The sequence below is a fragment of the Pseudophryne corroboree genome, chromosome 4 (assembly GCF_028390025.1).
Source record: "Pseudophryne corroboree isolate aPseCor3 chromosome 4, aPseCor3.hap2, whole genome shotgun sequence".
Classification (NCBI taxonomy): Eukaryota; Metazoa; Chordata; class Amphibia; order Anura; family Myobatrachidae; genus Pseudophryne; species Pseudophryne corroboree.
In genome coordinates, this window is record NC_086447.1 from 258,136,946 (window position 1) to 258,151,414 (window position 14,469).

At 46.2% G+C, this 14,469-nt stretch overlaps 1 protein-coding gene across 3 annotated transcripts in view; it reads left to right on the forward strand.

Annotated features, from left to right (window-relative positions):
* The first annotated feature begins 741 nt into the window (after positions 1 to 741).
* SUCNR1 (succinate receptor 1) overlaps positions 742 to 14,469 on the forward strand; it is a 114,021-nt gene continuing 100,293 nt past the window's right edge. Inside the window, exon 1 of one of the 3 annotated variants that reach the window (XM_063919581.1) lies at positions 742 to 804. In XM_063919581.1, the coding sequence (XP_063775651.1) occupies positions 802 to 804 (3 nt within the window). In that variant the 5' untranslated portion in view covers positions 742 to 801. The remainder of the gene's footprint in view (positions 805 to 14,469) is intronic. The other 2 variants (XR_010176477.1, XR_010176476.1) reach the window with 2 other exon arrangements.

The following is a 14,469-nucleotide window of genomic DNA, read 5'->3' on the forward strand; positions in this document are numbered from 1 at the left end:
TGTTCTTGGTCATGGTAGTCCAAGCGTGTCTACCCTATTACTGTGTTTGCTTATACTCACCCAACAAGGTGGAGTTACTGTAATAATCACATAGGCTTAGTAAGTAGTCATTGTTTTTGTAAAACTGCTTACATGTTTTCTATAATCAGATTTCTGTCGGGTTACTAAGTATTTTCTTATTGTTATTTTACAAAAACATTAAACGCATGTCTTCCCATGTAAGAGGCCCATTTCATATGAACTACTGTACAAAACACCCAAACCATAAAACGATGTTAGTAGTAAAGTCACTGCCCATCAGAAGTGCAGGTTTTTAATACGATGATGACTCACTTTATTGTTTTTTATATTCATTCTAGGTGCAATATTGCAGTAGTGATAGCGAATGCTACTTTTACAATATTGTAAAATGTTTCACATCCTACAAAGTAGAAAATTACTTTGTTTTGATCCAGTAATTTCAGAAAAAAATAACATGGAAGGCAGAGAATAAACGTTAATGGGAATGGTAATTCAATTTGAATGACCACTTCTCTCATTGTGTTTATACAATAAACCTGCTTATTTGTTTATGAAGTAATGTTCTAACCCATATTCCTTCCTGTTGGTTGCTAACCGCAAGGTGAGCTTAACCACACTGGCTTATGACTTAATTTTGAATTATTAACTAGCGTTACTCAAGATATGCAAATGAGCCTATTAGGGCTGCTCTCCCGTATATATATAGAGAGATGACAAAGAACTGCTCAGTGTCACAGACTGCTAGAGGATTGCAAGGAAGGACCCATATCATCTGATACAATGGTAGGTGTTGTACTTTATTCATAGAAATAACATGTTACATGCCGCATAGTGCACAGTGAGCTAAATATTTCATGAAATAGCAGAAGTAATATGTTGAGTTTGATTCTGTTGCAGGAGGAAAAAGAATAAGCAATTCATTTAAATGTTCCTCCTCATTTCACATATAACCTGCTGTTTCAATTCTTGGGTTATAAAAAAACAATCAAAAAAATCATGGAATCGTCCAATTAATTATGGGGGGAATTCAATGAGCCATGATAATTCCACTTATGACCTGTATGCGCGCTATCGTTTTTCCACACAATTTAATAACAAAACTGAAATCAGCATTCGCGCGATAATATTTGCTGGTGTTACCAACGTTCAGTCTAGGTGAAAATGGCAAATCTGCCTGTACCCCCGAAAAAAGGCAAACTAATATAGGATTGACAGTATAGGGCAGTGGTTCCCAAACTGTGTGCCGTGGCACCCTGGGGTGCCTCGGGACACTTGTAGGGGTGCCTTGGATTGGTGGTCCAGGACCAATTAAAATTATTTATGGTCAATGTAATAGGCAAAACCGGTGCTGGTGGCTGCTAATCATAAAATACGTGGACAAACAGAAGCAAATCTTGTCCCTCACCACACAATTTAACTTATGGATGACATATAAACACAATTCACTTCATTTAATATTTCTTTCTAAATTTTTCAATAAGAAGCTTTTGTCCTTGAGGTGCCGTGAAAAAATTCTGATGCTCGAGGGTGCCGTGATTCCAAAAAGTTTGGGAACCACTGGTATAGGGGATATGTTTACCAAAGAGAAGGTTTTTAGGTGGAGATGTTGCCCATAACAACCAATCAGATTCTAGATATTATTTTCTAGAAGGTGCTAGATAAATTATATGTAGAATCTGATTAGTTGCTATGGTAACATCTCCACTTCTAAAAGCCCACACTTTAGTAAATATACCCCTAGTAGTTTATTATTGGTCATTAAAAAAAAGTATTCAGGGTTCTTGAAATGTGAAAAATGTTGTTATAAGCATTACTCTAAAACAGTGACAATAATTATATAAAGTAAGTGTTTTTCTGCAAAATAAGTTCTCTTATTAAATTAAGGGTCCAAAAAATGCCAATTAGTAGGTTTTTCTGTCATTTTAAGGACTTTTAAAAGCTCTTGTATCTCCCACCTGCAAACCTAAAAACACATTTCCACATCATATAGCAGCCCTACGTACTTGTCCCATACCTTGAAACCCATTATTCTGCACTTTGCATTTTTTAAGCTAATTAAAAAATTGAAAGTGCTTAATTAATCATTAAGGGGGTCACATTGCCGAAATGATGAGTAAGGCTGCATGTGTATTTAATGGAAGTTTCAACTAAAGGTATAGTAATGTCATTGATTACCATAATAATACAACAATATGCCTTTCTAGGATAAGATAAAAATGTGATAACAAGGGGGGTCATTCCGAGTTGTTCGCTCTGTATTTTTTTCTCGCAACGGAGCGATTAGTCGCTAATGCACATGCGCAATGTCCGCAGTGCGACTGCGCCAAGTAAATTTGCTATGCAGTTAGGAATTTTACTCACGGCATTACGAGGTTTTTTCTTCGTTCTGGTGATCGGAGTGTGATTGACAGGAAGTGGGTGTTTCTGGGCGGAAACAAACCGTTTTATGGGAGTGTGTGAAAAAACGCTACCGTTTCTGGGAAAAACGCGGGAGTGGCTGGAGAAACGGAGGAGTGTCTGGGCGAACGCTGGGTGTGTTTGTGACATCAAACCAGGAACGACAAGCACTGAACTGATCGCAGATGCCGAGTAAGTCTGGAGCTACTCAGAAACTGCTAAGAAGTGTCTATTCGCAATTCTGCTAATCTTTCGTTCGCAATTTTGATATGCTAAGATTCACTCCCAGTAGGCGGCGGCTTAGCGTGTGCAAAGCTGCTAAAAGCAGCTTGCGAGCGAACAACTCGGAATGACCCCCAAGGACAAGTAAAGGACTATCACTGTTCTGATTTAATAATGGATTGGATACCTTTCTTGCACGGAATAGCATGGACATGTTACCTTAATTGGGGGTGTTTTATTTTCTTCAACAAGATTAAAATGGCAGCTTTGAGGGATATGAATGTTTTCAATCTTGTAAACAATGTAAACAAGGAATTAAGGGGGAGATTTATCAAAGCTTGGAGAGAGATAACGTGGGGAGATATAAAGCACTAACCAATCAGCTTCTAACTCTCAAGTTACAGTCTGTTTGAAAAACGACATGAGCTGATTGGTTGGTACTTTATCTCTCCCCACTTTATCTCTCTCCAAGCTTTGATGCATCTCCCCACACAGTATGTCTGTATACCTATATTCACATATACTATATATTTTAAACATAACCTCCTAGTAATGAAATAACAGTTCACGTACACATGCAGTAATTTTTACCCTCATAGCAGGATCCGGGATATTCCAATGTGAAGAGGACACAGCAGACTGTTCTGCACTAATCCTGCTCATTCCACTGTGCCACAATGAGAGTGTGGTACACTGAGGAGTGGGAAGTATGATCAGCTACTTTGTAGGCAGGCCCTTGATGGATTTATTGGCTGCAACCTACTGTAGCTTAATTTGACATAGATATGTTACATTTATATATATATTGTAACATATTATACCTAATTTATAAATGTCACATTTTAGTATTCCTGGCCTAAAATGAAACTTATTACAAAAAATAATTATTTTCCACCTTTGTACAGCATCGTATAGGGGACCTGAATTTGATTTAGGAACAGAAAGAAGAATGAGCAAGTAACTGTGCACCTGGACAAACCATAGTGCAATGCATGTGGTACAAATGCTTCCTTTCTGCTGCGGGGTACACTGGGCTCCACAAGGAATGGACAATGGGGTGTAGAATAGGATCTTGATCCGAGGCACCAACAGGCTCAAAGCTTTGACTGTTCCCAGAATGCACAGCGCCGCCTCCTATATCACCCCGCCCAGTGCCAGATTAAGGTCCACATGGGCCTGGAGCTGAAATTTATGAAGGGCCTATTGTGTGCCGCGCAGTGGGTGTGATTAGCGCCACAGAGAATTTGTCTGTGGGCAGGGGGGTGTGGTGGCATACTACATCACTGCACTTCCTTCCCACACTAGGGGGGTCATTCCGAGTTGATCGCTAGCTGCTGTTGTTCGCAGCGCAGCAATGAGGCAAAAAAATCTGCATTTTTGGGCATGCGTATGCTCTGCAATGCACATGCGTGACGTACGGGTACAAAGGCATTTGTTTTTTAGCACAGGTTCTAGCAAAGTTTTCAGTCGCTCTGACGGCCGCAAGAAGATTGACAGGAAGGGGGCGTTTCTGGGTGTCAACTGACCGTTTTCAGGGAGTGTTTGCAAAAACGCAGACATGTCAGAAAAAACACAGGCGTGGCTGGGCATTCGCTGGGCGGGTGTATGACGTCAAATCGGGACAGGAATAGGCTGAAGTGATCGCAAGCGCTGAGTAGGTTCAGAGCTACTCAGAAACTGCACAAACTGTTTTTGCAGAACTCTGCTGCACATGCGTTCTCACTTCTGCTAAGCTAAAATACACTCCCCAGTGGGTGACGGGATAGCGTTTGCACGGCTGCTAAAACTAGCTAGCGAGCGATCAACTCGGAATGACCCCCTACATCTCTTCACTTTATCACTACTACACTACATCTCTTCACTTTATCACTACTACACTACATCTCTATGGGGCATCCGCCATGTGGATGGGATGTGATAAATTTCTACCAAAATCGCATTGCGATAATTGAAGACATCGCATGGATGTATCAGTTATCGAATACAGGGACAGAGCTTGCGAGAAAGCTGTCCCTGGGAATCCAGTTACCACAATTATCAGTGTATTTCTCTGACGTCCTAAGTGGATGCTGGGGACTCCGTCAGGACCATGGGGAATAGCGGCTCCGCAGGAGACAGGGCACAAAATTAAAAGTTTGACCACTAGGTGGTGTGCACTGGCTCCTCCCCCTATGACCCTCCTCCAAGCCTCAGTTAGATTTTTGTGCCCGGCCGAGAAGGGTGCAATCTAGGTGGCTCTCCTAAAGAGTTGCTTAGAATAAAAGTTTGTTAGGTTTTTTTATTTTCAGTGAGTCCTGCTGGCAACAGGCTCACTGCAACGCGGGACTAAGGGGATAAGAAGCGAACTCACCTGCGTGCAGGATGGATTGGGCTTCTTAGGCTACTGGACACTAGCTCCAGAGGGACGATCACAGGTACAGCCTGGATGGGTCACCGGAGCCGCGCCGCCGTCCCCCTTACAGATGCTGAAGTGAGAAGAGGTCCAGAAATCGGCGGCTGAAGACTTCCCAGTCTTCTTAAGGTAGCGCACAGCACTGCAGCTGTGCGCCATTGCTCTCAGCACACTTCACACCGCGGTCACTGAGGGTGCAGGGCGCTGGGGGGGGGCGCCCTGGGCAGCAATGAGATTACCTATACTGGCTAAAAATACATCACATATAGCCCCTGGGGCTATATGGATGTATTTAACCCCTGCCAGGATTTCAGAAAAACCCGGGAGAAGAGCCCGCCGAAAAGGGGGCGGGGCCTATCTCCTCAGCACACAGCGCCATTTTTCCCACACAGCTCCGCTGGTAGGAAGGCTCCCAAGCTCTCCCCTGCACTGACTACAGAAACAGGGTAAAATCAGAGAGGGGGGGCCACTTATTTGGCGATATTCATAATATTTAAGCTGCTATAAGGGGAACACACTTTTCTCTGACGTCCTAAGTGGATGCTGGGGACTCCGTCAGGACCATGGGGAATAGCGGCTCCGCAGGAGACAGGGCACAAAAGTAAAAGCTTTAGGATCAGGTGGTGTGCACTGGCTCCTCCCCCTATGACCCTCCTCCAAGCCTCAGTTAGGTTTTTGTGCCCGGCCGAGAAGGGTGCAATCTAGGTGGCTCTCCTAAAGAGCTGCTTAGAGTAAAAGTTTTATTAGGTTTTTTATTTTCAGTGAGTCCTGCTGGCAACAGGCTCACTGCAACGAGGGACTTAGGGGAGAAGAAGTGAACTCACCTGCGTGCAGGATGGATTGGCTTCTTAGGCTACTGGACACTAGCTCCAGAGGGACGATCACAGGTACAGCCTGGATGGGTCACCGGAGCCGCGCCGCCGACCCCCTTGCAGATGCTGAAGAGAGAAGAGGTCCAGAAATCGGCGGCTGAAGACTTCTCAGTCTTCATGAGGTAGCGCACAGCACTGCAGCTGTGCGCCATTGCTCTCAGCACACTTCACACCAACGGTCACTGAGGGTGCAGGGCGCTGGGGGGGGCGCCCTGAGCAGCAATGAAAGTACCTATACTGGCTAAAAATACATCACATATAGCCTCTGGGGCTATATGGATGTATTTAACCCCTGCCAGGTTGTCAGAAAAACGGGAGAAGAAGCCCGCCGAAAAGGGGGCGGGGCCTATTCTCCTCAGCACACAGCGCCATTTTCCCTCACAGAACTGCTGGTGGGAAGGCTCCCAGGCTCTCCCCTGCACTGCACTACAGAAACAGGGTTAAAACAGAGAGGGGGGGCACTTATTTGGCGATATGATTATATATTAAGATGCTATAAGGGAAAACAATTATATAAAGGTTGTCCCTGTATAATTATAGCGTTTTGGTGTGTGCTGGCAAACTCTCCCTCTGTCTCCCCAAAGGGCTAGTGGGGTCCTGTCCTCTATCAGAGCATTCCCTGTGTGTGTGCTGTGTGTCGGTACGTGTGTGTCGACATGTATGAGGACGATGTTGGTGAGGAGGCGGAGCAATTGCCTGTAATGGTGATGTCACTCTCTAGGGAGTCGACACCGGAATGGATGGCTTATTTAGGGAATTACGTGATAATGTCAACACGCTGCAAGGTCGGTTGACGACATGAGACGGCCGGCAAACAAATTAGTACCTGTCCAGGCGTCACAAACACCGTCAGGGGCTTTAAAACGCCCATTTACCTCAGTCGGTCGACACAGACACAGACACGGACACTGACTCCAGTGTCGACGGTGAAGAAACAAACGTATTTTCCTTTAGGGCCACACGTTACATGTTAAGGGCAATGAAGGAGGTGTTACATATTTCTGATACTACAAGTACCACAAAAAGGGTATTATGTGGGGTGTGAAAAAACTACCTGTAGTTTTTCCTGAATCAGATAAATTACATGAAGTGTGTGATGATGCGTGGGTTTCCCCCGATAGAAAATTATTGGCGGTATACCTTTTCCCGCCAGAAGCTAGGGCGCGTTGGGAAACACCCCTTAGGGTGGATAAGGCGCTCACACGCTTATCACAAGTGGCGTTACCGTCTCCAGATACGGCCGCCCTCAAGGAGCCAGCTGATAGGAGGCTGGAAAATATCCTAAAAAGTATATACACACATACTGGTGTTATACTGCGACCAGCGATCGCCTCAGCCTGGATGTGCAGCGCTGGGGTGGCTTGGTCGGATTCCCTGACTGAAAAATATTGATACCCTTGACAGGGACAGTATTTTATTGACTATAGAGCATTTAAAGGATGCATTTCTATATATGCGAGATGCACAGAGGGATATTTGCACTCTGGCATCAAGAGTAAGTGCGATGTCCATATCTGCCAGAAGATGTTTATGGACACGACAGTGGTCAGGTGATGCAGATTCCAAACGGCACATGGAAGTATTGCCGTATAAAGGGGAGGAGTTATTTGGGGTCGGTCCATCGGACCTGGTGGCCACGGCAACAGCTGGAAAATCCACCTTTTTTACCCCAAGTCACATCTCAGCAGAAAAAGACACCGTCTTTTCAGCCTCAGTCCTTTCGTCCCCATAAGGGCAAGCGGGCAAAAGGCCAGTCATATCTGCCCAGGGATAGAGGAAAGGGAAGAAGACTGCAGCAGGCAGCCCATTCCCAGGAACAGAAGCCCTCCACCGCTTCTACCAAGTCCTCAGCATGACGCTGGGGCCGTACAAGCGGACTCAGGTGCGGTGGGGGGTCGTCTCAAGAGTTTCAGCACGCAGTGGGCTCACTCGCAGGTGGACCCCTGGAGACTACAAGTAGTATCCCAGGGGTACAGATTGGAAATTCGAGACGTCTCCCCCTCGCAGGTTCCTGAAGTCTGCTTTACCAACGTCTCCCTCCGACAGGGAGGCAGTATTGGAAAAAATTCACAAGCTGTATTCCCAGCAGGTGATAATCAAAGTACCCCTCCTACAACAAGGAAAGGGGTATTATTCCACACTATATTGTGGTACTGAAGCCAGACGGCTCGGTGAGACCTATTCTAAATCTGAAATATTTGAACACTTACATACAAAGGTTCAAATCAAGATGGAGTCACTCAGAGCAGTGATAGCGAACCAGGTGTCCCTGGACATCAGGGATGCTTACCTCCATGTCCCAAATTTGCCCTTCTCACCAAGGGTACCTCAGGTTCGTGGTACAGAACTGTCACTATCAGTTTCAGACGCTGCCGTTTGGATTGTCCACGGCACCCCGGGTCTTTACCAAGGTAATGGCCGAAATGATGATTCTTCTTCAAAGAAAATGGACGATCTCCTGATAAGGGCAAGGTCCAGAGAACAGTTGGAGGTCGGAGTAGCACTATCTCAAGTAGTTCTACGACAGCACGGGTGGATTCTAAATATTCCAAAATCGCAGCTGTTTCCGACGACACGTCTACTGTTCCTAGGGATGATTCTGGACACAGTCCAGAAAAGGGTGTTTCTCCCGGAGAAGAAAGCCAGGGAGTTATCCGAGCTAGTCAGGAACCTCCTAAAACCAGGAAAAGTGTCAGTGCATCATTGCACAAGGGTCCTGGGAAAAATGGTGGCTTCTTACGAAGCGATTCCATTCGGCAGATTTCACGCAAGAACTTTTCAGTGGGATCTGCTGGAAAAATGGTCCGGATCGCATCTTCAGATGCATCAGCGGATAACCCTGTCTCCAAGGACAAGGGTGTTTCTTCTGCGGTGGCTGCAGAGTGCTCATCTATTAAAGGGCCGCAGATTCGGCATTCAGGACTGGGTCCTGGTGACCACAGATGCCAGCCTGAGAGGCTGGGGAGCAGTCACACAGGGAAAAAATTTCCAGGGAGTGTGATATAGTCTGGAGACTTCTCTCCACATAAATATACTGGAGCTAAGGGCAATTTACAATGCTCTAAGCTTAGCAAGACCTCTGCTTCAAGGTCAGCCGGTATTGATCCAGTGGGACAACATCACGGCAGTCGCCCACGTAAACAGACAGGGCGGCACAAGAAGCAATAGCTGTGGACGTTCTGGTAACACCGTGGGTGTACCAGTCGGTGTATGTGTTCCCTCCTCTGCTTCTCATACCCAAGGTACTGAGAATTATAAGACGTAGAGGAGTAAGAACTATACTCGTGGCTCCGGATTGGCCAAGAAGGACTTGGTACCCGGAACTTCAAGAAATGCTCACAGAGGACTCATGGCCTCTGCCGCTAAGAAGGGACTTGCTTCAGTAAGTACCATGTCTGTTCCAAGACTTACCGCGGCTGCGTTTGACGGCATGGCGGTGGAACGCCGGATCCTAAGGGAAAAAGGCATTCCGGAAGAGGTCATTCCTACCCTGGTCAAAGCCAGGAAGGAGGTGACCGCACAACATTATCACCACATGTGGCGAAAATATGTTGCGTGGTGTGAGGCCAGGAAGGCCCCACGAAGAAATTTCAACTCGGTCGATTCCTGCATTTCCTGCAAACAGGAGTGTCTATGGGCCTCAAATTGGGGTCCATTAAGGTTCAAATTTCGGCCCTGTCAATTTTCTTCCAGAAAAAATTGGCTTCGGTTCCTGAAGTCCAGAAGTTTGTCAAGGGAGTACTGCATATACAACCCCCTTTTGTGCCTCCAGTGGCACTGTTGGATCTCAACGTAGTTCTGGGATTCCTCAAATCACATTGGTTTAAACCGCTCAAATCTGTGGATTTGAAATATCTCACATGGAAAGTGACCATGATGTTGGCCCTGGCCTCGGCCAGGCGAGTGTTAGAATTGGCGGCTTTGTCTCACAAAGCCCATATCTGATTGTCCATTCGGACAGGGCAGAGCTGCGGACTCGTCCCCAGTTTCTCCCTAAGGTGGTGTCAGCGTTTCACCTGCACCAGCTTATTGTGGTACCTGCGGCTACTAGGGACTTGGAGGACTCCAAGTTGCTAGATGTTGTCAGGGCCCTGAAAATATAGGTTTCCAGGACGGCTGGAGTCAGGAAAACTGACTTGCTGTTATCCTGTAGGCACCCAAAAAACTGGGTGCTCTTGCTTCTAAGCAGACGATTGCTAGTTGGATGTGTAGTACAATTCAGCTTGCACATTCTGTGGCAGGCCTGCCACAGCCAAAATATGTAAATGCCCATTCCACAAGGAAGGTGGGCTCATCTTGGGCGGCTGCCCGAGGGGTCTCGGCTTTACAATTTTGCCGAGCTGCTACTTGGTCAGGGGCACACCCTGGCTGAGGAGGACCTGGAGTTCTCTCATTCGGTGCTGCAGAGTCATCCGCACTCTCCCGCCCGTTTGGGAGCTTTGGTATAATCCCCATGGTCCTGACGGAGTCCCCAGCATCCACTTAGGACGTCAGAGAAAATAAGAATTTACTTACCGATAATTCTATTTCTCGTAGTCCGTAGTGGATGCTGGGCGCCCATCCCAAGTGCGGATTGTCTGCAATACTTGTACATAGTTATTGTTACAAAAATCGGGTTATTATTGTTGTGAGCCATCTTTTCAGAGGCTCCGCTGTTATCATGCTGTTAACTGGGTTCAGATCACAGGTTGTACAGTGTGATTGGTGTGGCTGGTATGAGTCTTACCCGGGATTCAAAATCCTTCCTTATTGTGTACGCTCGTCCGGGCACAGTATCCTAACTGAGGCTTGGAGGAGGGTCATAGGGGGAGGAGCCAGTGCACACCACCTGATCCTAAAGCTTTTACTTTTGTGCCCTGTCTCCTGCGGAGCCGCTATTCCCCATGGTCCTGACGGAGTCCCCAGCATCCACTACGGACTACGAGAAATAGAATTATCGGTAAGTAAATTCTTATTATTTAAGGTTGTCCCTATATATATTTATAGCGCTTGGGTGTGTGCTGGCAAACTCTCCCTCTGTCTCCCCAAAGGGCTAGTGGGGTCCTGTCTTCTATCAGAGCATTCCCTGTGTGTCTGCTGTGTGTCGGTACGTGTGTGTCGACATGTATGAGGACGATGTTGGTGTGGAGGCGGAGCAATTGCCTGTAGTGGTGATGTCACCCCCTAGGGAGTCGACACCGGAATGGATGGCTTTGTTTATGGAATTACGTGATAATGTCAGCACGCTGCAGAAGTCGGTTGACGACATGAGACGGCCGGCAAACCAATTAGTACCTGTCCAGGCGTCTCAGACACCGTCAGGGGCTTTAAAACGCCCATTACCTCAGTCGGTCGATACGGACACCGACACGGACACTGACTCCAGTGTCGACGGTGAAGAAATAAACGTATTTTCCAGTAGGGCCACTCGTTACATGATCACGGCAATGAAGGAGGCTTTACATATTTCTGAAAATTGTATACCAACAGGTAATGGATCGGGCGCTAATAGGATGCTGCACCTCTAATGCTGCCGCTAAATTTACTGGGATAGTCACACCCAATTTAACCAATAATACAAACAAACAGTAGCAGCGCTAATTAATGAACTAACACATAAGGATTGAATGAAAAATTATAATCAATTTAATATGTTGGCAATCATTTGCCTAAAAAGCAATATACACAGCTCATATAAAAATATATATAGTATCAATTAAAAATTGGGTCTTAGCAGTGAAGTGCCTATAATAAGCAGTCCGTTCCTATTGGGTGAACTGGTTTTGGCAGATAAGAAATTTTTTAGAAAAACAGACTGTCTGCGCAGTCAACCATCCAACTTTACCAATCCCGCTAGAGGTGAAGTCCCTTGGTGTTTTCAGTTGTTTGTAAACATCCCAGCCGGGTTCCTCAATAGTTGCGGTGTCCTTATCCTTTTAAGGTTGGAAGTTGTAGGATGTAATTAAGATGGTTTATCTGCAAAGTTATAAGTCCAGTTCTGGTCCGGTTATAGGCAGTGTAATCAGCACTTGATGACCCAACAGTTCCAGGAACTGTTGGGTCAACAGTTCCAGGAACTGTTGGGTCATCAAGTGCTGATTACACTGCCTATAACCGGACCAGAACTGGACTTATAACTTTGCAGATAAACCATCTTAATTACATCCTACAACTTCCAACCTTAAAAGGATAAGGACACCGCAACTATTGAGGAACCCGGCTGGGATGTTTACAAACAACTGAAAACACCAAGGGACTTCACCTCTAGCGGGATTGGTAAAGTTGGATGGTTGACTGCGCAGACAGTCTGTTTTTCTAAAAAATTTCTTATCTGCCAAAACCAGTTCACCCAATAGGAACGGACTGCTTATTATAGGCACTTCACTGCTAAGACCCAATTTTTAATTGATACTATATATATTTTTATATGAGCTGTGTATATTGCTTTTTAGGCAAATGATTGCCAACATATTAAATTGATTATAATTTTTCATTCAATCCTTATGTGTTAGTTCATTAATTAGCGCTGCTACTGTTTGTTTGTTTTACATATTTCTGATACTGCAAGAACCACAAAAAGGGGTATTATGTGGGGTGTGAAAAAACTACCTGTAGTTTTTCCTGAATCAGATGAATTGAATGAAGTGTGTGATGAAGCGTGGGTTAACCCCGATAAAAAACTGCTAATTTCAAAGAAGTTATTGGCATTATACCCTTTCCCGCCAGAGGTTAGGGCGCGCTGGGAAACACCCCCTAGGGTAGATAAGGCGCTCACACGCTTATCAAAACAAGTGGCGTTACCGTCCCCAGAAACGGCCGCCCTCAAAGACCCAGCTGATAGGAGGCTGGAGAATACCCTAAAAAGTATATACACACATACTGGTGTTATACTGCGACCAGCTATCGCATCAGCATGGATGTGCAGTGCTGGGGTGGCTTGGTCGGAGTCACTGACTGAAAATATTGATACCCTGGATAGGGACAGTATTTTATTGACTATAGAGCATTTAAAGGATGCATTCCTTTATATGCGAGATGCACAGAGGGATATTTGCACTCTGGCATCAAGAGTAAGTGCGCTGTCCATCTCTGCCAGAAGAAGTTTATGGACGCGACAGTGGTCAGGTGATGCGGATTCCAAGCGGCATATGGAAGTATTGCCGTATAAAGGGAGGAGTTATTTGGGGTCGGTCTATCGGACTTGGTGGCCACGGCAACAGCCGGAAAATCCACCTTTTTACCTCAGGTTACCTCCCAGCAGAAAAAGACACCGTCTTTTCAGCCGCAGCCTTTTCGTTCCCATAAGAACAAGCGGGCAAAAGGGCATTCATATCTGCCCCAAGGCAAAGGAAAGGGTAAGAGACTGCAGCAAGCAGCTCCCTCTCAGGAGCAGAAGCCCTCCCCCGCTTCTGCAAAGTCCTCAGCATGATGCTGGGGCCTTACAAGCGGACTCAGGTGCGGTGGGGGGTCGCCTCAAGAATTTCAGCGCGCAGTGGGCTCACTCGCAAGTGGACCCCTGGATCCTGCAGGTAGTATCTCAGGGTTACAGGTTGGAATTCGAGACGTCTCCCCCTCGCCGGTTCCTGAAGTCTGCTTTACCAACGTCTCCCTCCGACAGGGAGACGGTATTGGAAGCCATTCACAAGCTGTATTCTCAGCAGGTGATAGTCAAGGTACCCCTTCTACAACAAGGAAAGGGGTATTATTCCACGCTGTTTGTGGTACCGAAGCCGGACGGCTCGGTAAGACCTATTCTAAATCTGAAGGCTTTGAACATGTACATACAAAAGTTCAAGTTCAAGATGGAGTCACTCAGAGCAGTGATAGCGAATCTGGAAGAAGGGGACTTTATGGTGTCCTTGGACATCAAGGATGCTTACCTCCATGTCCCAATTTGCCCTTCACACCAAGGGTACCTCAGGTTCGTGGTACAAAACTGTCATTATCAGTTTCAGACGCTGCCGTTTGGATTGTCCACGGCACCCCGGGTCTTTACCAAGGTAATGGCCGAAATGATGATTCTTCTTCGAAGAAAAGGCGTATTAATTATCCCTTACTTGGACGATCTCCTGATAAGGGCAAGATCCAGAGAACAGTTAGAGGCCGGTGTAGCACTAACCCAAGTAGTGCTGCAACAGCACGGGTGGATTCTAAATTTTCCAAAATCCCAGCTAAGCCCGACGACACGTCTGCTGTTCCTAGGGATGATTCTGGACACTGTTCAGAAAAAGGTGTTTCTTCCGGAGGAGAAAGCCAGGGAGTTATCCGGACTTGTCAGGAACCTCCTAAAACCAGGAAAAGTGTCTGTGCATCATTGCACAAGAGTCCTGGGAAAAATGGTGGCTTCTTACGAAGCGATTCCATTCGGCAGATTCCACGCACAAATTTTTCAGTGGGATCTGCTGGACAAATGGTCCGGATCGCATCTGCAGATGCATCAGCGGATAACCTTGTCTCCGAGGACAAGGGTGTCTCTTCTGTGGTGGTTGCAGAGTGCTCATCTGTTAGAGGGCCGCAGATTCGGAATACAGGACTGGGTCCTGGTGACCACAGATGCCAGTCTGAGAGGCTGGGGAGCAGTCACAC